Source organism: Staurois parvus, unplaced genomic scaffold (genome assembly GCF_062004578.1).
Source record: "Staurois parvus isolate SC_StPar_1 unplaced genomic scaffold, SC_StPar_1.0 ptg000612l, whole genome shotgun sequence".
Taxonomy (NCBI): domain Eukaryota; kingdom Metazoa; phylum Chordata; class Amphibia; order Anura; family Ranidae; genus Staurois; species Staurois parvus.
The window spans coordinates 1,646,390-1,673,875 of NW_028318408.1; the positions used below are offsets into that span (position 1 = coordinate 1,646,390).

At 50.8% G+C, this 27,486-nt stretch overlaps 1 protein-coding gene across 1 annotated transcript; it reads right to left on the reverse strand.

Moving 5' to 3' along the window:
• Nucleotides 1–1,231: 1,231 nt before the first annotated feature.
• LOC149449579 (peptidylaminoacyl-L/D-isomerase-like) lies at nucleotides 1,232–27,486 on the reverse strand. The gene is made up of 3 exons (XM_089693059.1): nucleotides 26,288–27,486; nucleotides 24,515–24,763; nucleotides 1,232–2,476 (listed from the first exon to the last, which is right to left on the reverse strand). Exons 1-3 carry the CDS (start codon nucleotides 27,444–27,446, stop codon nucleotides 2,118–2,120), a joined length of 1,767 nt encoding a protein of 588 aa, XP_089549185.1. The 5' UTR covers nucleotides 27,447–27,486; the 3' UTR covers nucleotides 1,232–2,117.

Genomic DNA, 27,486 nt, shown 5'->3' on the forward strand with positions numbered 1-27,486 from the left:
GATCAATGCCTGATAATATATAAATATCTGATGAGTACGGATCCACAATCGGATCAATGCCTGATAATATATAAATATCTGAGTACGGATCCACAATCGGATCAATGCCTGATAATATATAAATATCCGATGAGTACGGATCCACAATCGGATCAATGCCTGATAATATATAAATATCCGATGAGTACGGATCCACAATCGGATCAATGCCTAACAATATATAAATATCCGATGAGTACGGATCCACAATCGGATCAATGCCTGATAATATATAAATATCCGATGAGTGCGGATCCACAATCGGATCAATGCCTGATAATATATAAATATCTGATGAGTGCGGATCCACAATCGGATCAATGCCTGATAATATATAAATATCTGATGAGTACGGATCCACAATCAGATCAATGCCTAATAATATATAAATATCCGATGAGTGCGGATCCACAATCGGATCAATGCCTGATAATATATAAATATCCGATGAGTACGGATCCACAATCGGATCAATGCCTAATAATATATAAATATCTGAGTACGGATCCACAATCGGATCAATGCCTAATAATATATAAATATCTGATGAGTACGGATCCGCAATCGGATCAATTCCTGATAATATATAAATATCCGATGAGTACGGATCCACAATCGGATCAATGCCTGATAATATATAAATATCTGATGAGTACGGATGCACAATCAGATCAATGCCTAATAATATATAAAGTGAAACAGCTATAGGACATCCTATGCACAACATAAATCATATCACAGGAAAATGGCGCCCATCCACATGCAGTTTCGGCACAATGTAAACCTGGTATTAAAAAATATGACTTCAGCTTTGTCCCTGCCCATAAAGATGAAGCCATTTTTATTCGTACCAGGTTTACAGTGAGCCAAAACTGAATTTGGATGGGCGCCTTTTTTTTTTTTAGATGCCGCAGCTGATATATAATCTAAAACAAACAGTTGAATGGAAAGTTGTTGCCACAAATGGCGGGCTTGTGGAGGCTTTCTCCTGACTCCTCCAGTCAGTATACTCTGTACATACGTGGACTAACACACAGGATTCACAGACCACACACACACAGGGCTGTGAAGGTTGTCCGTGACTTCCAACCGAGCACACGGGCACCGGAGATACCACACAACTCCACACACCGCAATCACGCCGTGACCTGGCCATCGTCATGCAGTCTTTGCAGCAACGAACACCAACCTATCAATTCTCAGATTTATTATCCCTGGCCGGGCGTAAAAGGGAAGGAAAGAGAGAAGTTACAAAGTGAGACATAATAGTATACAATATTACAATACAATGATAGAAGGATAGAAAATATTCCCCTTCTCCTGGCATTGAATAGAAATTGTGCCCCCCCCCCACACCCCCTTCACCACCTACCCCCATGTAAGAAATATCTGCAGGGGTCTCATTAGTGATGGGTGGTGTAATATATCCTGGGGGAGGGGTGTCAGTGGTGATGGTGGGTGTGATATATCCTGGGGGGAGGGGTGTCAGTGGTGACGGTGGGCGGGTGTGATATATCCTGGGGAAGTTTGTCAGTGGTGACGGCGGGTGTGATATATCCTAGGGGAAGGGGTGTCAGTGGTGATGGTGGGTGTGATATATCCTGGGGGAAGGGGTGTCAGTGGTGAGGGTGGGTGTGATATATCCTGGGGGAAGGGGTGTCAGTGGTGAGGGTGGGTGTGATATATCCTGGGGGGAGGGGTGTCAGTGGTGAAGGTGGGTGTGATATATCCTGGGACGGGTGTCAGTGGTGACGGTGGATGTGATATATCCTGGGGGAAGGGGTGTCAGTGGTGAAGGTGGGTGTGATATATCCTGGGGGGGAGGGGTGTCAGTGGTGACAGTAGGCGGGTGTGATATATCCTGGGGGAAGGGGTGTCAGTGGTGACGGTGGGTGTGATATATCCTGGGAGGGGTGTCAGTGGTGACGGTGGATGTGATATATCCTGGGAGGGGTGTCAGTGGTGAAGGTGGGTGTGATATATCCTGGGACAGGTGTCAGTGGTGAGGGTGGGTGTGATATATCCTGCGGGAAGGTGTCAGTGGTGATTGGTGGGTGTGATATTTCCTGGGAGGGGTGTCAGTAGCAGAGAAAGCCAAGCTTCATGGCACAGCACTGGTCCTTCCAGGTGTAGTTCTTGTCTGGTGAGATGAGGGTACACATGTTGGTGACGGGGTTACTAGGCTCACCATCCCCCCAGTTCATGTAGTCGGTGGGTTGCCCATCTGTCCAGTAGAGGAACCCCCACACTTTGTGCCTGCGGAGGCCGATCCATACTCCAGTCCCCGGAATACTGGCCTTCTTCATTGCGGTAGTCAATAGGTTCTGTGTGCCGCTGTCCGGAACACTGAACAGGTCGGTGTAGCGTTGGCGACAATAGCGTAGGGCTTCCCACCAACTAACTTTCATGCTCATCGTGTAGAGGTCAGACAAACCATCTGCAGGAACAAGCGAGAAGTATTAGTCAATATTCACATTTTTGATGGAGGTGAACTCCAACATGCAATTTGTAATTAAACTGACTCACCCCCCACTGCTGATGACAATGTGGACTCCTTTGACCCCCCAACATTTGGTGCTCAGAGAGACCCTGCCTCATGGGTCAGCTGTCACTGGGCACATGAGCTTCCACAAGGAGCTGATTTTTCCATCACTGTGTCTCGCGTGGGCCACTGGCAGAGGGTGGAGAGCACTGTTTAAGCTTTGGCCACTGTGTTGGGTTTCAAATTACCGCCCTTCCAGTGGGGTGGCATCTCCTTCAGCCAACTGAACCTCCAGACCAAAAGACTCATCCTGCCATACCTTGTGGAGCTTACCTGGGTTCTCTTTGATCGGCTACCTGAGCAATCAGCTACAACCATCCTCCTAGCCAGATAGGCATTACACCCCCTTCTTAAGGAGCCACAACTAACCGCATTTGTATTTGATTGGATTGCACCCATTATTTTGCTGGTGAACGTTCCCTATTATTTGTTCTCTAGGAATCTATTATACTGTCCTGTCAAGTAGTAGTCAGGTTTGGGAACTGCTCCTAACGTTGTCACATCTACCATTATATCTCCCTTGTTCCTGATAGGATTCCTGTCACAGCAGCCAACCAAGAACGCAGGGGCAGATCAGGACTGGGAAGGAGCCCTGTTCTGATCATATCCTGTAGGATTCCACCTGCTCATCAGACAGAACTGGATATCAAGACCCTAGAGCGGGAAGCAAGTACCTTAAGCCTGCATTTCCCAATGGAGAATCAGGATTCCCTTGAAAAATATGTCAGCCCCCTTGAGGTAGGGTACAGCCAAGAATTAGGTGACCTCAGAACTCAGTGCATTGGCAGAAAGCAAAGAGTTGAAGAGTCCATTCCATGATATGTGCTGGAATGGCAAGATATAGCAGTGGAGATTGGTCATAAGGAGAGGGGCGATGCATGACGGCCTAGCTGGAGGATGGCAGTTAGAACAGTCTGTGAATTGACTGCTGTCTTACAAGGTTAGAGATACCCTATAGGAACAAACCTAGCTTGAAGTTCTACTAACCATTGGAGAAGGCCATAGCCTGCTCAGAGCAGAGATGCGCTGGTGTGGACAAACTCATGGCTGCCACAGCCAGAAGACAACTGGACTCACCAGAAATTGAAAAGACAGCGTGAAGTGGCTGTAATGGAACCGGACCCCAGACCGCACTTGGGTATATTCCGTTATACCACAGCTTCCCTGTCTGAACACAAATCCATGGACCACACCCTTGAAATCCCTCAGGAAATAGACAGCACCCGACTCTTCTTAAAACAGGAAGTCAACTTCTTTATTTTTACACAAACAACAAGTTATATACACAGGGCGGGGAAACACAGCCAGGAACAGGAAACACATCATCAGCCCGCCCCATCAGTGGGAAGGGCTACAGGAAACACATCATCAGCCTCCCCCCATCAGTGGGAAGGGCTACAGCACATGGCAAAGGACAATGGACAGCCACTTGGCCGAGAACAAAGGACAACACACCAATACACAATACTAGGACATTCACATTCACACCCTGTACCCCTTAACAGGCACAGGGTGGATTAAACATAATGAGGGGAACATGAGCTGACACAGAGGTCCCCCCACCCCCAAAAGTCACTCCCGTCACAGTGGCCATATAGAAATTGATGGCAGGGATGGCTTAGCTCCAGACAGAAAACATAAAAGACACATAGTCAATATAAGTCGAAAAGTGAATTAAATTTTAGAAAAAAAGGTGACAGTCCTTTCTATTCCTTTACATTGTGACCCAACAAAGAGAGTGACTTTATATCTTCACCACGTGCCTGCAAGGTATGTATAAATTACTCACTCACCAGACCTTTTGACCCCAATTAAGGTGGTCAGCAGGTGTGGACTGACAACTCATGGGGCCCCAGGGCAATAGGGGATCATGGGGCCCCTGTGTCCTTGCTCAAACTCAAAAAAGCCTATGAAAAAGGTACCAGGGGCATCTCATGAAGCCCCCTACTGACCCAGTGCCCGAGTTTCCAAATGGTCAGTCCGCCCCTGGTGGTCAGATGCGCTTTTTGGTCATATAGGGGACCATCCTCTCAGGTTCTCCTAGAATGTTACTCCACTCCGGTGGCTCTCCGTTAATAAGGCCATAAGCTAAAGCATTGGGTTTCCCAGCATAATCTCCGATTCATCTATGGTGTTCAGTGTGGGCTAATCCTCATGGAGATTTGGTGCCAGACCGCGATCAGCGGAGTCTCTTTCCTCGTCCAGCCACTCCGGGGACACCTATCCTCTTCCTCAAACTGAGCTTTTTTTTTTTCATTCTTGCTGTAGGACGTGCTATAGCAAAATCGATATTAATCCCACTCCCATTAGTTTCAATGGGGTTTGAGTTCAGCATCCAAAAAGTTGAACCGTGCTCAAACCAAATCCAGGGAAGTGTGACCCAACATTAGTTACCACCTGTCAGGATTTTATATGACAGCAGACCCTCCTAGTCGGATGAAAGAAAGCGACTCAAATCTCTAATGTACACTCTAAAGTGGATATGAGAAAGGGGGCAGCAGCTTCTTCCCTCAACAAGAGCCTTATGTCTCCCTTAGTGACCACCCTTCTGGTTTCCTTCTCCTCCTTATTCTTGCTCTACTGCCTCCTAAAGAATAGCATTGAGCTTTACTGTTGTGTCTGCTGTCACCCGCCCTTTAGGCCTCTTTTAGGGAATCAGCTTGGATCCCCAAAATAAAGTGTTCTCTCTAGTCGACCCAGAGTGCTAACAGCAAAAGAGCCTTGCCGATGCTTCTCTTCCAGCAGTTGCTGTATTTCTTGGATGGCCATTGCAAATTCAGTCTCTGCCAGGGTGGATCATTCATTTTCTGGCAGGAGGAGCCCCATCTTCTAGAGAGAGAGGTAAAGCCTTCTTCTGCCAGGCCAAGGACATGTGTCATTGTGTGGCACCCTCCTCGTTAGGCTGCTAGAGTCCAGGAAAATGTAGGCTTCCCTGTAGCTGGGGAGAGGTGTTCAATCACATTTGGCTGTTCTGACTCTGAATTGTGGGATATAGTGGGTGGGAGAATCCAACCCTGGCCTGCATATTCATGCAATCCCTGCTCCTGGCTCCCTGCATCCAGCTCTCCCTATACCTGGCTCCCTTCATCCAGCTGTACCTGGCTCCCTGCATCCAGCTCTCTCTCTACCTTGCCCCATGCATCCAGATCTCCCTGTACATGCTCCCTGCATCCAGCTCTCTCTCTACCTTGCCCCATGCATCCAGCTCTCTCTGTTCCTGGCTCCCTGCATTCAGCTCTCCCTGTACCTGGCTCCCTGCATCCAGCTCTCCCTGTACCTGGCTCCCTGCATCCAGCACTCCCTGTACCCTGCTCCCTGCATTCAGCTCTCCCTGTAACCTGTTCCCTGCATCCAGGTCTCCCTGTACCTGGCTCCCTGCATCCAGCTCTCCCTGTACCTTGCTCCCTGCATCCAGCTCTCCCTGTACCTTGCTCTATGCATCCAGCTCTCCCTGTACCTTGCTCCCTTCATAAAGCTCTTCCTGTAATATGCTCCCTGTATCCAGCTCTCCCTGTACCCTGCTCCCTGCATCCAGCTCTCCCTGTACCCTGCTCCCTGCATCCAGCTCTCCCTGTACCCTGCTCCCTGCATCCAGCTCTCCCTGTACCCTGCTCCCTGCATCCAGCACTCCCTTTACCCTGCTCCCTGCATCCAGCTCTCCCTGTACCCTGCTCCCTGCATCCAGCACTCCCTGTACCTTGCTCCTTGCATCCAGCTCTCCCTGTACCTTGCTCCTTGCATCCAGCTCTTCCTGTACCTGGCTCCCTGCATCCAGTTCTCCCTGTACCTCTCTCCCTGCATCCAGCTCTCCCTGTACCTTGCTCCCTGCATTCAGCTCTCCCTGTACCTCTCTCCCTGCATTCAGCTCTCCCTGTACCTCTCTCCCTGCATCCAGCTCTCCCTGTACCCTGCTCCGTGCATCCAGCTCTCCCTGTTCCTTGCTTCCTCTATCCAGCTCTCCCTGTATCCAGGTAAAAATTTCAAAAATGGGTTTAGTTCCACTTTAACACAACAAAGGTAAAATCCCAGCTTACTTCACTTATTCAGAAAGAGAGGGAGTGTTTTAGGATAAAAGTACTGATTACCCTTCAGAACACTACGTGATGCCAGAGTCAGTGGAATGGGTTAGGTTCAGGACTGCTCAGATAATAGGCAGTGTAGGTGTTTTAGGAGCCATTAGAGGTCCACAGAAGTAGGTTGCCACTATGAGTAGGGGACACTGAGTTAATGCCAGCCCTTTCCCTGCCAGCAGGTGGCACTCTGAGTGGTAGGCTAGCATATATACAGTTGCAAGAAAAAGTATGTGAACCCCTTGGGATTACGTGGAGTTTTGCATGAATTGGGCATAAAATGTGCTCTGAACGTCATCTAAGTCACAACAATAGAAGAACACAGTCTGCTGAACATAATACTACACAAACATTAGATGTTGCCATGGTTTAATTGCACATAACATGTAAACATTCACAGTGCAGGGAGGAAAAAGTATGTGAGGCCCTAGCTTAATGACTTCTCCCAGAGCTAATTGGAGCCAGGAGTGAGCCAACCTTGACTCCAATCAGTGTGATGATATTGGATGTATTGCTGACATCTGTCCTGCCCTTAAAAAACACACACCTGTTTTGGGTTTACTGGTTTCAAGAAGCACTGTCTGATGTGAACCATGCCTCGCAGAAAAGAGCTCTCAGAACACCTATGATCAAGACTTGTTGACTTGCATGAAGCTGGAAAGGGTTACAAAAGTATCTCCAAAAGCCTTGATGTTCATGTGTCCACGGTAAGACAGACTGTCTACAAATGGAGAAAGTTTAGCACTGTTGCTACTCTCCCTAGGTGTGGTCGTCCTGTAAAAATGACTGCAAGAGCACAGCGCAGAATGCTGCATGAGGTAAAGAAGAATCCCAGAGTGTCAGCTAAAGACCTACAGAAATCTCTGGCACATGCTAACATTTTTGTTGACATATCTACAATAAGGAAAACATGAAACAAGAATGGAGTACATGGGAGGACACCACAGAGGAAGCCATTGCTGTCCAAAAAGAAGATTGCAGCACGTTTGAAGTTTGCAAAAGAGCACCTGGATGTTCCACAGCACTACTGGCAAAATATACTGAGGACAGATGAAACCAAGATTGAGTTGTTTGGGAAGAACACACAACACTATGTGTGGAGAAAAAAAGGCACAGCACACCAACATCAAAACCTCATCCCCACTGTGAAACATGGCGGAGGGAACATCATGGTTAGGGGCTGCTTTGCTGCCTCAGGGCCTGGACAGATTGTTGTCATTGATGGGAAAATGAATTCCAGAGTTTATCAAGACATTTTGCAGGAAAACGTACGACCATCTGTCCGCCAACTGAAGCTCCGCAGAGGATGGGTGATGCAACAGGACAATGACCCAAAGCATACAAGTAATTCAACAAAACAATGGCTGCAACAGCACAGAATACGCCTTCTGGAGTGGCCCAGTCAGAGTCCTGACCTCAACCCAATGAAATGCTGTGGCATGACCTTAAGAAAGCGATTCACACCAGACATCCCAAGAATATTGCTACACTGAAACAGTTTTGTGAAGAGGAGTGGTCCAAAATGACTCCAGATCGTTGTGCAGGTCTGATCTGCAACTACAGGAAACGTTTGGTTGAGGTTATTGCTGCCAAAGGAGGGTCAACCAGTTATTAAGTCCAAAGGTTCACATACTTTTTCCTCCCTGCACTGTGAATGTTTACATGTTATGTGCAATTAAACCATGGCAACATCTAATGTTTGTGTAGTATTATGTTCAGCAGACTGTGTTCTTCTATTGTTGTGACTTAGATGGCGTTCAGAGCACATTTTATGCCCAATTCATGCAAAACTCCACGTAATCCCAAGGGGTTCACATACTTTTTCTTGCAACTGTAAGTGGTTATGGCTCTTGGTTATGGGAAGCCCTGAGAACCAAGCTACAACGGGATGTGGGCTTTAGTGCTGTATCTGGTAACTCACCTTAGTGGGGAAGCAAGAAAAGAGAGGAGAAGGACTTTATGGACTATGCACCTGCTTGTGTCACATATTTGGTGCAGGAGCCTGATGTGGTAAGGAAGGCCTCTCCTTCACCTCTGACTCAGGGCCTCTGATAGAGTGGATAGGTGGCACAGGAGCACAGAGTGGTATGAGTGCCTGTTGATCTTCCTTGCAGCAGAGCCGGGCAGGGTGTTCAAGCCAATGTCGGAGGAAGCCGACAGTAGACCACAGTGGAATGGACTGGCTGGGTGACGGCAGGTATGTTAGGCTGCAACAGGCACTGGCTGGTAGCAGTCAGGTGGAGGGCAGGCACTGGTTGGTAGCAGTCAGGTGGAGGGCAGGCACTGGTTGGTAGCATTCAGGTGGAGGGCAGGCACTGGTTGGTAGCATTCAGGTGGAGGGCAGGCACTGGTTGGTAGCAGTCAGGTGGAGGGCAGGCACTGGTTGGTAGCATTCAGGTGGAGGGCAGGCACTGGTTGGTAGCATTCAGGTGGAAGGCAGCAGTGGTTGGTAGCAGTCAGATGAAGGGCAGGCACTGGTTGGTAGCAGTCAGGTGAAGGGCAGACACTGGTTGGTAGCAGTCAGGTGGAGGGCAGGCACTAGTTGTTAGCAGTTAGGTGGAGAACAGGCACTGGTTGGTAGCAGTCAGGTGGAGGGCAGGCACAGGTTGGTAGCAGTCAGGTGGAGGGCAGGCAGTGGTTGGTAGCAGTCAGGTGGAGGGCAGGCACTGGTTGGTAGCAGTCAGGTGGAGGGCAGGCACTGGTTGGTAGCAGTCAGGTGGAGGGCAGGCACTGGCTGGTAGCAGTCAGGTAGAGGGCAGGCACAGGTTGGTAGCATTCAGGTGGAGGGCAGGCACTGGCTGGTAGCAGTCAAGGTGAGGGTAGGCACAGGTTGGTAGCAGTCAGGTGCAGGGCAGGCACTGGTTGGTAGCAGTCAGGTGGAGAACAGGCACTGGTTGGTAGCAGTCAGGTGGAGGGCAGGCACAGGTTGGTAGCATTCAGGTGGAGGGCAGGCACTGGTTGGTAGCATTCAGGTGGAGGGCAGGCACAGGTTGGTAGCAGTCAGGTGGAGGGAAGGCACTTGTTGGTAGCAGTCAGGTGGAGGGAAGGCACTAGTTGGTAGCATTCAGGTGAAAGGCAGGCAGTGGTTGGTAGCAGTCAGGTGGAGAACAGGCACTGGTTGGTAGCAGTCAGGTGGAGAACAGGCACTGGTTGGTAGCAGTCAGGTGGAGAACAGGCACTGGTTGGTAGCAGTCAGGTGGAGAACAGGCACTGGTTGGTAGCATTCAGGTGGAGAACAGGCACTGGTTGGTAGGAGTCAGGTGGAGGGCAGGCACTGGTTGGTAGCAGTCAGGTGGAGGGCAGGCACTGGTTGGTAGCATTCAGGTGGAAGGCAGGCAGTGGTTGGTAGCATTCAGGTGGAGGGCAGGCACTGGTTGGTAGCAGTCAGGTGGAGGGCAGGCACAGGTTGGTAGCAGTCAGGTGGAGGGCAGGCACTGGTTGGTAGCATTCAGGTGGAAGGCAGGCACTGGCTGGTAGCAGTCAGGTGGAGGGCAGGCACTGGTTGGTAGCAGTCAGGTGGAGGGCAGGAACTGGCTGGTAACAGTCAGGTGGAGGGCAGGCACTGGTTGGTAGCAGTCAGGTGGAGGGCAGGCACAGGTTGGTAGCAGTCAGGTGGAGGGCAGGCAGTGGTTGGTAGCAGTCAGGTGGAGGGCAGGCACTGGTTGGTAGCATTCAGGTGGAGGGCAGGCACTGGCTGGTAGCAGTCAGGTAGAGGGCAGGCACTGGTTGGTAGCATTCAGGTGGAGGGCAGGCACTGGTTGGTAGCAGTCAGGTGGAGGGCAGGCACAGGTTGGTAGCATTCAGGTGGAGGGCAGGCACTGGTTGGTAGCATTCAGGTGGAGGGCAGGCACAGGTTGGTAGCAGTCAGGTGGAGGGCAGGCACTTGTTGGTAGCAGTCAGGTGGAGGGAAGGCACTAGTTGGTAGCATTCAGGTGAAAGGCAGGCAGTGGTTGGTAGCAGTCAGGTGGAGGGCAGGCACAGGTTGGTAGCAGTAAGGTGGAGAACAGGCACTGGTTGGTAGCAGTCAGGTGGAGAACAGGCACTGGTTGGTAGCAGTCAGGTGGAGAACAGGCACTGGTTGGTAGCAGTCAGGTGGAGAACAGGCACTGGTTGGCAGCATTCAGGTGGAGAACAGGCACTGGTTGGTAGCAGTCAGGTGGAGGGCAGGAACTGGTTGGTAGCAGTCAGGTGGAGGGCAGGCACTGGTTGGTAGCATTCAGGTGGAAGGCAGGCAGTGGTTAGTAGCATTCAGGTGGAGGGCAGGCACTGGTTGGTAGCAGTCAGGTGGAGGGCAGGCACAGGTTGGTAGCAGTCAGGTGGAGGGCAGGCACTGGTTGGTAGCATTCAGGTGGAAGGCAGGCACTGGCTGGTAGCAGTCAGGTGGAGGACAGGCACTGGTTGGTAGCAGTCAGGTGGAGGGCAGGAACTGGCTGGTAGCAGTCAGGTGGAGGGCAGGCACTGGTTGGTAGCAGTCAGGTGGTGGGCAGGCAGTGGTTGGTAGCAGTCAGGTTGAGGGCAGGCACTGGCTGGTAGCAGTCAAGGTGAGGGTAGGCACAGGTTGGTAGCATTCAGGTGGAGGGCAGGCACTGGTTGGTAGCATTCAGGTGGAGGGCAGGCACTTGTTGGTAGCAGTCAGGTGGAGGGCAGGCACTGGTTGGTAGCAGTCAGGTGGAGGGCAGGCACTGGTTGGTAGCAGTCAGGTGGAGGGCAGGCACTGGTTGGTAGCAGTCAGGTGGAGGGCAGGCACTGGTTGGTAGCAGTCAGGTGGAGGGCAGGCACTGGCTGGTAGCAGTCAAGTGGAAGGCAGGCACTGGTTGGTAGCAGTCAGGTGGAGGGCAAGCACTGGTGTGTAGCATTCAGGTGGAGGGCAGACACTGGTTGGTAGCAGTCAGGTGGAGGGCAGGCACTGGCTGGTAGCAGTCAGGTGGAGGGCAGGCACTGGCTGGTAGCAGTCAGGTGGAGGGCAGGCACTGGTGTGTAGCAGTCAGGTGAAGGGCCGACACTGGTTGGTAGCAGTCAGGTGGAGGGCAGGCACTAGTTGTTAGCAGTTAGGTGGAGAACAGGCACTGGTTGGTAGCAGTCAGGTGGAGGGCAGGCAGTGGTTGGTAGCAGTCAGGTGGAGGGCAGGCACAGGTTGGTAGCAGTCAGGTGGAGGGCAGGCACTGGTTGGTAGCAGTCAGGTGGAGGGCAGGCACTGGTTGGTAGCATTCAGGTGGAGGGCAGGCACTGGCTGGTAGCAGTCAGATGGAGGGCAGGCACAGGTTGGTAGCAGTCAGGTGCAGGGCAGGCACTGGTTGGTAGTAGTCAGGTGGAGAACAGGCACTGGTTGGTAGCAGTCAGGTGGAGGGCAGGCACTGGTTGGTAGCATTCAGGTGGAGGGCAGGCACTGGTTGGTAGCATTCAGGTGGAGGGAAGGCACTTGTTGGTAGCAGTCAGGTGGAGGGAAGGCACTGGTTGCTAGCATTCAGGTGAAAGGCAGGCAGTGGTTGGTAGCAGTCAGGTGGAGGGCAGGCACTGGTTGGTAGCATTCAGGTGGAAGGCAGGCAGTGGCTGGTAGCAGTCAGGTGGAGGGCAGGCACAGGTTGGTAGCAGTCAGGTGGAGAACAGGCACTGGTTGGTAGCAGTCAGGTGGAGGGCAGGCACTGGTTGGTAGCATTCAGGTGGAGGGCAGGCACTGGTTGATAGCATTCAGGTGGAGGGCAGGCACTGGTTGGTAGCAGTCAGGTGGAGGGAAGGCACTGGTTGGTAGCATTCAGGTGGAAGGCAGGCAGTGGTTGATAGCAGTCAGGTGGAGGGCAGGCACTGGTTGGTAGCAGTCAGGTGGAGGGCAGGCACTGGTTGGTAGCATTCAGGTGGAAGGCAGGCAGTGCTTGGTAGCAGTCAGGTGGAGGGCAGGCACTGGTTGGTAGCATTCCGGTGGAAGGCAGGCACTGGCTGGTAGCAGTCAGGTGGAGGGCAGGCACTTGTTTGGTAGCAGTCAGGTGGAGGGCAGGCACTGGCTGGTAGCAGTAAGGTGGAGGGCAGGCACTGGTTGATAGCAGTCAGGTTGTGGGCAGGCAGTGGTTGGTAGCAGTCAGGTTGAGGGCAGGCACTGGCTGGTAGCAGTCAAGGTGAGGGTAGGCACAGGTTGGTAGCATTCAGGTGGAGGGCAGGCACTGGTTGGTAGCATTCAGGTGGAGGGCAGACACTGGTTGGTAGCAGTCAGGTGGAGGGCAGGCACTGGCTGGTAGCAGTCAGGTGGAGGGCAGGCACTAGTTGTTAGCAGTTAGGTGGAGAACAGGCACTGGTTGGTAGCAGTCAGGTGGAGGGCAGGCAGTGGTTGGTAGCAGTCAGGTGGAGGGCAGTCACTGGTTGGTAGCAGTCAGGTGGAGGAAAGGCACTGGTTGGTAGCAGTCAGGTGGAGGGCAGGCACTGGTTGGTAGCATTCAGGTGGAGGGCAGGCACTGGCTGGTAGCAGTCAGGTGGAGGGCAGGCACTGGTTGGTAGCATTCAGGTGGAAGGCAGGCAGTGGTTGGTAGCAGTCAGGTGGAGGGCAGGCACAGGTTGGTAGCAGTCAGGTGGAGGGCAGGCACTGATTGGTAGCATTCAGGTGGAAGGCAGGCACTGGCTGGTAGCAGTCAGGTGGAGGGCAGGCACTTGTTGGTAGCAGTCAGGTGGAGGGCAGGCACTGGCTGGTAGCAGTCAGGTGGAGGGCAGGCACTGGTTGGTAGCAGTCAGGTGGTGGGCAGGGAGTGGTTGGTAGCAGTCAGGTGGAGGGCAGGCACTGGCTGGTAGCAGTCAGGTGGAGGGCAGGCACTTGTTGGTAGCAGTCAGGTGGAGGGCAGGCACTAATTGGTAGCAGTCAGGTGGAGGGCAGGCACTGGTTGGTAGCATTCAGGTGGAGGGCAGGCACTGGCTGGTAGTAGTCAGATGGAGAGCAGGCACTGGTTGGTAGCCATCAGGTGGAGGGCAGGCACTGGTTGGTAGCAGTCAGATGGAGGGCAGGCACTGGTTGGTAGCATTCAGGTGGAAGGCAGGCACTGGCTGGTAGCAGTCAGGTGGAGGGCAGGCACTTGTTGGTAGCATTCAGGTGGAGGGCAGGCACTGGTTGGTAGCAGTCAGGTGGAGGGCAGGCACTGGTTGGTAGCAGTCAGGTGGAGGGCAGGCACTGGTTGGTAGCAGTCAGGTGGAGGGCAGGCACTAATTGGTAGCAGTCAGGTGGAGGGCAGGCACTGGTTGGTAGCATTCAGGTGGAGGGCAGGCACTGGCTGGTAGTAGTCAGATGGAGAGCAGGCACTGGTTGGTAGCCATCAGGTGGAGGGCAGGCACTGGTTGGTAGCAGTCAGATGGAGGGCAGGCACTTGTTGGTAGTAGGTAGGAGATGAGCAGGTGTTGGCTGGTTGTCAGGCAGGCAATGAGTGGGTGCAAGCCGGTCATCAGGTAGGCAATGAGCGGGTGCTGGCTGGTAGCAGGTAGGTGCTTGGATCCAATTGCTAGGCAGCATGTAAAGGAACAGAGAAGTCAGAGACGGGTAATTGAATCAGGTAAAAGTACATAGGCAGGAGCATGGTCAAGATGAAGGCCGGAGTCAGATCAGCAGTACAGTGGCAGCAGGAGCAGGCAGAAGCGGAGGTCAGTAAGTAACAGATCAGAAATCACATGGGGAATGCTGTAGATGAGACAGCACTGAACCTGATCACTGGCTCAGTTTAAATGGCCTGCCTGACACCAACATTCATGGCAGGCGGGCGTGTATGGGCATGCGTGTGCGCATGAACATGTGCACCTGGACGTGAATGACTGTATGTCAGCCTGAGTCTGTGTTCAGAGATTGATCTTGCTTGCTAGCATGCTCTTCCTGACAGCCCGGCTAAGGATGTAGGATTCTGGGCAACCTCTGTAAGGTATGGGCTTTTCCACAGCACACTTTGCCTCTCTCTCTATCGAATGCTCTTGTTTGTACCAGCAATGTGCCATCATGTGGGACCAGGAAGACCGTAAGCATGTGTATGTGGCAGACAGAAGGGCCCTGTAAGGGGAAGCTTGCACTCTCCCTACTCATCAGGAATCTTGCCGTAAGCAGGGCCCTGTCCCTGACCTACGGCCATACTGTGGATGCGTCAAATACATGAAAAAAGTGCTATTCAAGCTCTTCTTATTCAAAATGACTTAATAGACATCCAGTAAAAGACAGCAGCCTCCCCAAGATGGCTGTCTGGAGGCTATGAGTGGGGACAACTTTGATAACTATGAGTTTCTTCCAGCCTAAAGAAGACACAGTGCCCTCTAAAGGTAGGTGGACATACAGCAGTATCGGCCTCCTGCACTTTCTCCTCTTAAGAGATGCAGTCCTTGGCATTTTAAACAACCACAACAGGATATAAAAACAATAATCACTTTATAAACCAGCATACAGAATAGCAACAATGTTTAAAAAACAGGGTATTTAACAAGCATGAGTCCTCTAGTGGTCCTTGCAGGGAGATAGACTTCAACACCCACAGATAGGACATCCAGACGGGAAGATCTGAGGCTCCTGAAGCAGAGAAAGGCTGCTCATCCCAAGCCTCTGGATGGCATAATCAGTGGTAGGTACCATTCTACATGAGCCTCCAGAATTTGAGACAAGTCTTTTACTTCTGGATCCTCAAGAGCCAAGGAAGACAGTAGGAGTAAGTCCATGGTGAAGACACAAGACTGCAGTAAGTTGTGATGCCACCACTTACAAAGCCCAGCCTGTTCATCAGACACAACATCATACACAGGACAGTCCAAGAAGGACCGCAATGCAGTATGGATGGGACTCCCATGTGGGCTGCAGCTTGTTGCCCCGGATGTGTTTGCACAATAGAACCCTATCCCTGGGTTGTAGCACCAATCAGTCAACCACATGTTCTTCTACTAGATTTTGATGGCATTCCAGCACCAACTGTTTAGCTCTGGTTAAACAGACCTTCTACCCACAAATCCTAAAACACACTCATCTGGAATTCGATCTGACATGGTCTCAGGTGCATATACTGTATGTACACTATGGCTTTTGTGGACTGTCTGGTTGTAGACACAAACCACAACTATGTACTGGGGCCAAAAATCATGGTGTTTCTGTTCCAGGGTTTGAATCAATCCTAATAAAGTATGACTGAAGTGCTTGCATGCTACATTCTCCTGTGGGTAATATAGGGTGGTATGCCATCTTCAAATATCTCTGAGATGGAATAGTTCAGAAAAAAACTTGTGGCTCGATGTCCATGAGAGGGGATACCTTTAGTCCCTTATGAGTTGCCTTCTGCCTGAAGAAAAGATACAGCGGCATCTTCAGGTTTGCTGGCATACCACATCATTGACTGCTCAAATGCAACTTATAAAATCCTAGAAGCTCCTTTTTGAATGGAAGTCCTCTCCTCTGCATGGCAAAAACAGCCTCTCAATGCCATGATAATAGAAACCAGACATATCTACTGCATGTACAGGTGAAACTCGAAAAATGAGAATATGGTGCAAAAGTTCATTGATTTCAGTGCAGCAACTTAAAAGGTGAAACTAATCTATGAGATAGACTCATTCCATGCAAAGCAAGATAGTTCAAGCCGTGATTTGTCATCATTGTGATGATTATGGCTTACAGCTCATGAAAACCCCAAATCCACAATCTCAGAAAATGAGAATATTCCATGCAATCAATACAACACGGATTGTACATAGAACAATATCGGACCTCTGAAAAGTAGAAGCTGCATATGTACTCACTACTTGGTTTGGGCGCCTTTTGCAGCAATTACTGCCTCAATGCGGCGTGGCATGGAAGCTATCAGCCTATGGCACTGCTGAGGTGTTATGGAAGACCAGGATGCTTCAATAGCGGCCTTCAGCTCTTCTGCATTGTTCGGTCTCATGTCTCTCATCTTTCTCTTGGCAATGCCCCATAGATTCTCCATGGGATTCAGGTCAGGCGAGTTTGCTGGCCAATCAAGCACAGTAATCCCACGGTCATTGAACCAGGTTTTGGTGCTTTTGGCAGTGTGGGCGGAGCCAAGTCCTGCTGGAAAATGAAGTCAGCATCCCCATAAAGCTCGTCTGCGGAAGGAAGCATGAAGTGCTCCAAAATCTCCTGGTAGATGGCTGGACCAGGACTTAATGAAGCACAGTGGACCAACACCAGCAGATGACATGGCTCCCCAAATCAACACAGACTGTGGAAACTTCACACTGGACATCAAGCATCTTGCGGTGTGTGCCTCTCCATTCTTCCTCCATACTTGGGGTCCTTGTGCCTCTCCATTCTTCCTCCATACTCGGGGTCCTTGGGCCTCTCCATTCTTCCTCCATACTCGGGGTCCTTGTACCTCTCCATTCTTCCTCCACACTCGGGGTCCTTGGGCCTCTCCATTCTTCCTCCATACTCGGGGGTCCTTATGCCTCTCCATTCTTCCTCTATACTCGGGGTCCTTGTGCCTCTCCATTCTTCCTCCATACTCGGGGTCCTCGGGCCTCTCCATTCTTCCTCCATACTCGGGGGTCCTTGTGCCTCTCCATTCTTCCTCCATACTCGGGGTCCTTGGGCCTCTCCATTCTTCCTCCATACTCGGGGTCCTTGGGCCTCTCCATTCTTCCTCCATACTCGGGGTCCTTGGGCCTCTCCATTCTTCCTCAATACTCGGGGTCCTTGGGCCTCTCCATTCTTCCTCCATACTCGGGGTCCTTGTACCTCTCCATTCTTCCTCCATACTCGGGGTCCTTGGGCCTCTCCATTCTTCCTCCATACTCGGGGGTCCTTGTGCCTCTCCATTCTTCCTCTATACTCGGGGTCCTTGGGCCTCTCCATTCTTCCTCCATACTCGGGGTCCTTGGGCCCCTCCATTCTTCCTCCATACTCGGGGTCCTGGGGCCTCTCCATTCTTCCTCCATACTCGGGGTCCTTGGGCCTCTCCATTCTTCCTCCATACTCGGGGTCCTTGGGCCTCTCCATTCTTCCTCCATACTCGGGGTCCTGGGGCCTCTCCATTCTTCCTCCATACTCGGGGTCCTTGGGCCTCTCCATTCTTCCTCCATACTCGGGGTCCTTGGTTTCCAAATGAGATGTAAAAGTTGTCTCATCAGAAAAGAGGACTTAGGACCACTGAGCAGCAGACCAGGTCTGTTTTTCTTTAGCCCAGGTAAGACGCTTCTGACGTTGTTTGTTGTTCAGGAGCGGCATGACAAGAGGAATACGACATTTGAAGCCCATGTCCAGGATGTGCTTTGATACAGCACTTTGGGAACATCCAACTTCTTCTGCAATGACCTTTTGAGGCTTTCCCTCCTTATGGAGGGTGTCAGTGATGGTGTCAGGTCAGCAGTCTTTCCCATGATTGTGATTCCTACTGAACCAGACTGAGAGACCATTTAAAGGCTCAGGAACCCTTTGCAGGTGTTATGGCTTAATTAGCTGATTAGAGTGGGACACTTTGAGCCGAGATTATTCCACCTTTTCACAATATTCAAATTTTCTGAGATTGTGGATTTGGGGTTTTCATGAGCTGTAAGCCATAATCATCACAATGATGACAAATCACGGCTTGAACTATCTTGCTTTGCATGGAATGAGTCTATCTCATATAAATGAACTTTTGCACGATATTCTAATTTTTTGAGTTTCACCTGTATATTTAAAAGTAAGTCTCACCAATTTGAACCCTCATAGGGCAAATCTTTCAACATACATATTGGGTCAGAGTTTTATAAAGTTCAAAAAGACTGGGTGACCGAAGGCTGCCTAGCGTAAGTGTCTTGATACTAGAGAACTGACAACCCTCTTTCACAATGGAGTACAGTTGTTCTCAGTTCTCTAAAATGATTATCTAAAAGATCCTCCATGTTTCATGTATTCCGGTAATGGTCACAAAATGGGCAAAGACCCAAGCCAACACATGCCAATCCCTGGAACCAGGAAGACGGCAAACCATTTGTGGATATCCTGGTGACAAATTATTTTATCGGTCTATAGCAGCCTATTACAACCAACTATCTAGGCCTTACTGGATTACCCTCCACATTCCTAATAGGTGATCTGCTCTGTAGGCTGGTAGGAGGAACAATAACATTTGCCAACTATGGCTTGCCACCCTCACATCTTCACCTAACTTAGAAAATGTGTGTAGCACCCTCCTAGTTTAGCTAGAGGGAGCTGTGTTTTATTTGTTAGTGAGGAGGGCTGAGTAGCAGCCTGGGTGTAATAGCCAGAAAGTCAAATCTTGGTCAGGAGCAGAGAGGCTCTGCAGGCCAGCCCCTCTGGAAATTCCCCCTGCTCTGGGGCTTTAGAGGAAGGCCCTAGAGGATGTGGGTGGACCTGAAGAAAGGCTGCCTTGCATTCTTGAGGAATCCTAGCCAATCCCCAACAGGAGGTTGGAAAGCGACTGGAAAACCCCTAAAAGTATTAAAGCCTGCTCAGCTTCAGAGAGCAAAAGGTAGAAAACAAAGAGGAAGATGTGAGGCTGAAGGAAGAAGGCTGCGAGGAGGCCCAGTGGAATTGGGCCTACCTGCAGGTCTGGAGCTGGAAAGGAGGAAAGGTCAGAGTTCACCAGCCCCCTGAGAAAGGTTCACCTGTATGGCAGGGAAGGAGCAGCCCAGCTGATAGGCTTGATAGCAGCCACCAACCAGAAAGTGGTACAGGAGAGGATCTGAGTGAGTACACCTACACCCCCTTGGCAGATAGGGGAAGGAGCACTCTGATGGAAACCAAGATTAGCCACCTACCAGTGACTGTTCATCTCTTAAAGTGACAGAAACGGGATCCTATGTTCAGGGATACCTCCAGATTGCTGGGTGAAGAGGAGAAGTTCAGAGAATTCATCTAGGGTCTTGGGTGGTACATTAAGGAGACGCTGGCTAACTTTCCAACATGGACTGTGCTGCAGAGAAGGCTTGTAAATAGTTTCAGAAAGTTGTCCTCAGTTCATCAGTACCCTTAGGCATCCTGTACATCCCTAACCCTATCACACTTCAAATCCCTCAAATAAAACAAAACCAAAGCTCAATGACTGATTTCTGACTCTGGATGCAAGCTTTTGTAAAGATGTGTGATGCCTGGCTGGGCAGGACTATAGGGGGACCTAAATCTTCTAGCGACTCTTAGGGGGGTAGCCCAACATGTGTTTAGGTAATCAGAGACCAGCCTGGCCTTTCTTTTTGGTGAACCCCTACCACTCCCTCTACCCACAAGAACCCAGCTCCTGACCATCATCCTAACTTTCCCACCCCTCATCTAAACTCAGATACCCAAACCCAAAAATAAATATTACTAGTCTTCTGATGTGGTGGCTGCATTTGTTTTCTTTTTCAGGCTAAAAACATTTTTAGATAGATCACTCACCTCTCCTAGGATCCAGTGTAGGGTCTTGTCTGTGGAACGGAATGGTTTTCACAGCCATCCTGATTGGTGCCCACTTAAACATCTGAGCCCCTCTGTGCTCCCCGTGTCTCCAAGTGTGCCCTGTGCACCCCGTGTCTCCAAGTGTGCCCTTGTGCTCCCCATGTCTCCAAGTTTGCCCTGTGCTCCCCATGTCTCTATGTGTGCCCTGTCCCCCCCACCCATGTCTCCAAGTGCGCTCTGTTCTCCCTGTGTCTCCAAGTGTGCCCTGCCCTCTCCGTGTTTCCAAGTGTGCCCTGTACCCCCCGTGTTTCCAAGTGTGCCCTGCCCTCCCCGGGTCTCCAATCATGCACTGTGCACCCCAGGTCTCCAAGTGTGCCCTTTTCTCCACATGTCTCCAAGTGTGCCCTGTGCTCCCAGTGTCTCCAAGTGTGCCATTTCCTCCACATGTCTCCAAGTGTGCCCTGTGCTCCCCATGTCTCCAAGTGTGCCCACTCCTTCCCATGTCTCCAAGATTGCCCTGTGCTATCCATGTCTCTAAGTGTGCCCTGTGTGCCCTATGTCTCCAATTGTGTCTTCTCCTCCCTGTGTCTCCAAGTATGCATCCCATGTCTCCAAGTGTGCACCCTGTGTCTCCCAAGTGTGACCTTTCATCCACATGTCTTCAAGTGCGCCCTTTCCTCCACATGTCTCCAAGTGTGCCTTGTGCTCCCCATGTCTCCAAGTTTGCCTTGTCCCCCCCACCCATGTCTCCAAGTGTGCTATGTTCTCCCTGTGTCTCCAAGTGTACCCTGCCCTCCCCATGTCTCCAAGCATGCACTGTGCACCCCCGGTCTCCAAGTGTGCCCTATCCTCCCAGTGTCTCCAAGTGTGCCCTATCCTCCCAGTGTCTCCAAGTGTGCCCTGTGCTCCCCATGTCTCCAAGTGTGCCCTGTGCTCCCCATGTCTCCAAGTGTGCCCTGTCCTCCCCGTGTCTCCAAGTGTGCCCTTTCCTCCACATGTCTCCAAGTGTGTCTTGTCATCCACAGATCTCCAAGTGTGCCCTTTCCTCCCCGTGTCTCCAAGTGTGCCCTTTCCTCCCCATGTCTCCCAGTGTGCCCTGTCCTCCCCATGTCTCCAAGCGTGCCCTGTCCTCCCCATGTCTCCAAGTGTGCCCTGTCCTCCCCATGTCTCCAAGTATGTCTTGTCCTCCCTGTGTCTCCAAGTGTGCCCTATACACCCCATGTCTCCAAGTGTGCCCTGGGCTCCCTGTGTCTCCAAATGTGCCTTGTGCTCCCCGTGTTTGCAAATGTAACCTGTGTACCCCGTGTCTCGAAGTGTGCTCTTTCCTCCACATGTCTCCAAGTGTGTTCTGTGCTCCCTGTGTCTCCAAGTGTGCCCAATCCTTCCCATGTCTCCAAGTGTGCCCTGTCCTTCCTGTGTCTCCAAGTGTGCCCTTTCCTCCCCATGTCTCCAAGTGTGCCCTTTCCTCCCCATGTCTCCAAGTGTGCCCTGTCCTCCCCATGTCTCCAAGTGTGTCCTGTCTACCCTGTGTCTCCAAGTGTGTCTTGTCCTCCCTGTGTCTCCAAGTGTGCCCTATACACCCCATGTCTCCAAGTGTGCCCTGGGCTCCCTGTGTCTCCAAATGTGCCTTGTGCTCCCCGTGTTTGCAAATGTAACCTGTGTACCCCGTGTCTCGAAGTGTGCTCTTTCCTCCACATGTCTCCAAGTGTGTTCTGTGCTCCCTGTGTCTCCAAGTGTGCCCAATCCTTCCCATGTCTCCAAGTGTGCCCAGTGGTGTATTTAGGTTTCACACTGCCCTAGGCAACGCAAAAATTGGCTCCCCCCACATGGAGAGACTCTGACACTGACCAGCACCCCCCTCCCCCCACAAAGAGAGCCTGACATTGACCAACAACACCCCCACCCGAGTGAGATTTCAACTACTACCGCCCCCCCCCCATACCATGGCAACGCCCCCCAAACCTGTGAGAGAGAAGACAATCACCTTCACAGCTTCAGACATCCCCAGGAACAAGAGTCAGGCTCTGCATCAAGCAACCTGCAGCCTCTCTCAGATCCCACCTGGTCCCCATGTTGCATGTGTCCCATCTTCCATCCCTTCTTTTGGGGGGATCAGTGCTGCCCCCCTGAAAATTGCTGCTGCCCCTCTGAAAAATGCCTCTGAAAAATACCTTGTTTGTTTTGTGGTAAATACGCCCCTGAGTGTGCCCTGTCCTCCCAGTGTGTCCAAGCGTGCCCAGTCTTCACCGTGTCTCCAAGTGTGCCCTGTCCTCCCCATGTCTCCAAGTGTGCCCTGAACTGCCCATGTCTCCAAGTGTGCACTGTCCTCCCCGTGTCTCCAAGTGTGCCCTGTGCTCCCCATATCTCCAAGTGTGCCCTGTGCTCCCCATGTCTCCAAGTGTGCCCTGTGCTCCCCATATCTCCAAGTGTGCCCTGTGCTCCCCATGTCTCCAAGTGTGCCCTGTCCTCTCCGTGTCTCCAAGTGTGCCCTGTCCTCCCCATGTCTCCAAGTGTGCCCTGTGCTCCCCATGTCTCCAAGTGTGCACTGTCCTCCCCGTGTCTCCAAGTGTGCCTGTGCACCTGTGTCTCCAAGTGTGTCCTGTCCTCCCCCAGTCTCCGAGTGTGCTCCATGCACCCCAAGTCTCTGAGTGTGCCCTGTGCACCCCAAGTCTCCAAGTGTGCCTGTGCACCCCGAGTCTCTAATTGTGCCCTGTGCACCCCAAGTCTCTAATTGTGCCCTGTGCACCCCAAGTCTCCAAGTGTGTCCTGTCCGCACCTGTGTATCCAAGTGTGTCCTGTCCTCCCCCAGTCTCCGAGTGTGCTCCATGCACCCCAAGTCTCCAAGTGTGCTCCATGCACCCCAAGTCTCCAAGTGTGCCTGTGCACCCCGAGTCTCCAAGTGTGCCCTGTGCACCCCAAATCTCCAAGTGTGCCTGTGCACCCCGAGTCTCCAAGTGTGCCCTGTGCACCCCAAGTCTCTAATTGTGCCCTGTGCTCCCCAAGTCTCTAATTGTGCCCTGTGCACCCCAAGTCTCCAAGTGTGCCCTGTGCATCTCATATCTCTAATTGTGCCCTGTGCACCCCAAGTCTCCTCATATCTCTAAGTGTGCCCTGTGCATCTCATATCTCTAATTGTGCCCTGTGCACCCCAAGTCTCCTCATATCTCTAAGTGTGCCCTGTGCATCTCATATCTCTAAGTGTGCCTATGTGCACAACGTGTGTCTCTGCTATCTGCTTGTCTCCAAGTGCATCCTTGTGGGTCTATTGTCTTCAAATGCACCTCCATGCTCCCATGTCTTCAAGTGTGGCCCCATGTGCCTTGTGTCTCCAGTCATGCACCTGTACACCTCCATGACTCCTGTGCCTGTCTCTTGTCTTCAGACTTGTGCTTTCTTTAGAGCAATCAATAAATGCTTATTCATTTTTATAGTTCCCAAGACAGGCAGTGCAAAGACAGTAACAAAATGTTACAAAATCAGAACTTATGAAAGTAATACAGAACATGCGTACAAACAGTATTAAGACAAAAGAGAGACATTTGAGAAGAAAATGTGGACCATACCCTCCACATCAATGGGACCCCAGAGTCCCCCTTGTCATCAGTGAGAGTCTTTCATAGTCTTGCTCCCCTCTCCCTGTGCTGTCCATCACCATGGAGGGAGGAATGTTCTGTACAGCTAGGAGTAACGATCTGCCAGGTGGCATAAAGGGGTCACTAGTGGGTGCCACAGGAGGTTCTATGATTGTGTGCTGCATAGGATGGGAGTTGTTACCCTTTTCATACTTTTTGAGGATTGAGATAAACATATCTGTCTCAGATGTTAACTGTGACTTTACTCCTCATCTGTGATAATTTGGGGTGCAGGAACATTGGCTGGAATGTCCAAGGAGAGCACACACTCCTCTGCGGACTCCTCCCTGTCAAACGTTTGGCCTCCACCTGACACTGTACTGCTAAAAGTCTTCTTCAGTTTGTTAAATGCTAAGTTCACTTTTAGGAAACACGTGTGTAACAAGTAGCGTGTTGCCGAACTAAGTCAAATCCATGTGATTCACAATCTACTCTGGTGTCAGCTGTAGAATGTTGGATCTCCCATCTCTTGGTGACACCAGGATAATGTATAGAGGGTGACTGTCCCCAGCAAGGACACAGACAGCAAAAGAAACCAGACAGATGATCAAAGCCCTTCACACGCCACCCAATGTTTTTCTGTTTTCCCTTCTCATATGCGTTATAGCCTAACTCCTACACTAACAGGTCTAGTCCCCATCCCCCCAGCCTGTGATTGGTCAGTGAAAGGAGGAGCAGCAGACTGATGAGCTCCTCTCTCCGTTACTATGCTCTCCCCTCCTATCAGCATGTTTCTTGATAGCCCATGAGCACTGCAGCTCAGCTGATGGGCTCCTTGTGCTGCTTCTCCTTCTCTCAGTCTGAGCCCTGCTGTATTGGGACTGTACAATTCTGACGCCAAGTCAAATATAAGAGTTTAGATAACTTTATTATTAAATACATAAGCAGTAACCCTTCCTACCTCTGCAGATCCTGGTGGTCAGGCTGGTGTTGAGAGTGGTCATCCCATATAGACTGGTGTTTGGAGTGGTCATCCCATACAGACTGGCGTTTGGAGTGGTCATCCCATACAGACTGGCGTTTGGAGTGGTCATCCCATATAGACTGGCGTTTGCAAGTTGCAAGCCCTGGCATGTACATCCCAAGCCACTGCCATAAAAGTTGAATGAGATGGAGGTATTCCCAGCGCGTTGAAGTGATGTGGCGTTACCTGTGCCGAACAGAGTCACAAATCAGTGTAACATCTCCTCCATTTTTATTATACAGGAATATATTGCACCAAACCAGGGGTGGACGGACCATTTGGAAACCCGGGCACTGCCCGAGGGCCTGGGGTCAGTAGGGGGCCCCATGAGATGCCCCTGGTACCTTTTTCACAGGCTGCCACAGCCTCCAAGGCTGTGGCAGGCCTCATGACACAACATAAGGGGGCGCCTGGGAGGAAGAACATCTGCTGTGCTATATTGGACGTTTGTAAGTTCAGGGAAGGAGGGGGGATTGCACTGAGAATATAATGGGGGGGGGCAAAGATTTGTGCTAGAATGGGGGTTGAGAACCTGCCTTGGCGGGAAGAGAATGTATGTTCAGAGGGGGAATTTGGGGGGGGGGGGTTTGCTTGGAGAGAGATTATGAGTGAAAGACGGTGGCTTTGGGGGGAGGTTGGGTTGTTGCTGGAGGAGAGATTTTTTTTGGAGGGAGAAAGTTAGTGCTGGGGTGGGGAGTATTTTGAAGAATAGGATTTATGTTGGGATGGGGGATTTTGGGGAAGGACATTTTAGTATGGAATATTTGTGCTGGGGGGGGAGTATTTGTGTCAGAACATGGAATTTGGTTAGGGCAGCAGATTTGTGCGAGTATGGGGGGTTGGAGAGAAGATTTGTGTTGGCAGGCTGGATATTGGAGATGGGATTTGTGATGGGATGAGGGATTTGGGGGAGGTTGAGTTGTGCTGGAGGGGAAGTTTTGGGGAGCGAAGAGTAGTGCTGGGGTGGGGGATTGTTTTGAGGGAGAGGATATGTGCCAGAAGATGGGATTTGAGTAGGGGACCAGATTTGTGCAATGATGGGGAATTGGGGGGAAAGGATTTGTGTTGGGAGTGTGAATACTGGAGAGGGGATTTTTTTATGGGAAGAGGGATTTGCGGGGGGTTGAGATGTGCTGAAGGGGGAAGTTTTGAGCGGGGAACATTAGTGCTGGGGTGGGGGATATTTTGAGGGAGAGGTATCGTGCTAAGATTTAGGATTTTGGGGAAGGAAATTTTTTTGGGTGGAATATTTGTGCTTGAGGGAAGGGTATTTTTACCACCAAAAGATGGGATGTAGGTACAGGAGCAGATTTGTGCAGCGATGGAGGATTGGGTGGAGAAGATTTGTGTTGGGAGGGTGGATATTGGAAAGGGGATTAGTAATGGGAAGATGGATTGGGCGGGGTCGGGGGGGGGGGTGGGTTGTGCTGGAAGGGAATTTTTTGGGAGAGAGAAGATTTGCGCTGAGATGGGAGATTTTTGGAGGACTCATTTGGGAGAAGATTTGTGATGGAAGGAGAGATTTGGGGAAGGAGATTTTTGTCAGGTTGGATATTTGTGCTGGGGGAGAGTATTTGTGCTACAGGAATTGGGGGGGAGGGGTTTCCTCAAAGTAATTATCTATGCCATGCAGACAGCAAAGCTTGCATCATTACTGAATTACCATAATAATAGCATTGTAGGAATAGCAAAATAAAGAGATTTTTTTACCAGTAAAACTGTAGAACATGACCCAGATGTATTCTTTATCCAATAGTTGTTGAACATAGTGAGATCCCCGGGAGACGGTCACCTCCACCCATGCGTATTTCAGTGCCTTGAAATCATTGTCATTCCAGGTGGTGTTTGGTGGGAGTGGGATTCCATCTACCAATACATTTGGCAATTGGCCACTAGTGGTAACTACAAGAAGATTGGTTGTAAATTCAGTAGAAGCATGAACTATCTGGGAAGTGTCTAGATCGCTGGTGGACATCACATTGGTCATGAAAGGAGTTAAGATTGTGGTTGCATCACTGGGATTTCCAGAACAGACAAACATGACCATCACACCGTGATCAGCATTTATCCAGAGGGCATTTGTATTAATCTTTTGCACAAAAATGTCTCCTTTTGAAAGACTTGTAGAGCCCACCAGGACAGACCCATTGTATACATTTAGATTTGTGCCTTGAGAAGCCACCACCAGGATTTCATCAGCTTTCCGTGGCTGGACAGACAGTGGAGGCAAAACAAATACTTTTCCCCAAATAGTTACAGGGATCAGCTGCTCAAAGGTGTAACCAGAGGTGTACATCGGATATTTCTGGTACCCTTGATGGCCGCTCAGAACAGCGATAGGTTTACTTGCTTGTATGAAGGATCCTGAGAGGTCACCATCAAGCAGCTGGAACTGGGCACCTTGGTAGGGCAAGAGTTGGAAAGTTGTTGAGCTTCCAGATGCCAAGGTCTTTCCTTGGAATGTGACAGTGCCACCATATAATATCACTGTGACAGAATTTGCCTGGTCCAGGCTTAATATGGCAAATTGAGCATTCATTGGTAAGGCAGAGAAGGGTGTGATGACGTAGTATTGTTTTTCTAGAATGTCCACTGGGTAGATGTATGACGAGTCATAGCCACCTTCCCCCCAGACCTTGGAGATGACAGATATACTGCTATTGGATAAAATTACAATGACTCCTGCAGAAGAGATAGAACTCCCATTGAGCACAACATTTGGAAGCGCGAGGCGCACCATTTCTCCCTGCTGGACGGTAAAGCTCTGGAAGAAGTTGGTACCTTGTATTGTGACGTTGCCCACAGCACAACAGTCAATCCCAGTCAAGATGAGCTCAAACTGGGTTCTTCCCCATGGATAAACTTCCATGAAAGCGGTAACAAACTGGTTGCCACTGTAGAGAGAGGAT

Bases quoted from the DNA above. Each gene is read 5' to 3' on its own strand.
- LOC149449579 (XM_089693059.1), bottom strand. From the start codon at position 27,446: ATGGAAGTTTATCCATGGGGAAGAACCCAGTTTGAGCTCATCTTGACT. The intron at 24,764-26,287 runs GTAAAAAAATCT...TGTTCGGCACAG, and splicing joins CATGTTCTACAGTTTTACTG to GTAACGCCACATCACTTCAA. The intron at 2,477-24,514 runs GTAGGAAGGGTT...TTGTTCCTGCAG, and splicing joins GACCACCAGGATCTGCAGAG to ATGGTTTGTCTGACCTCTAC.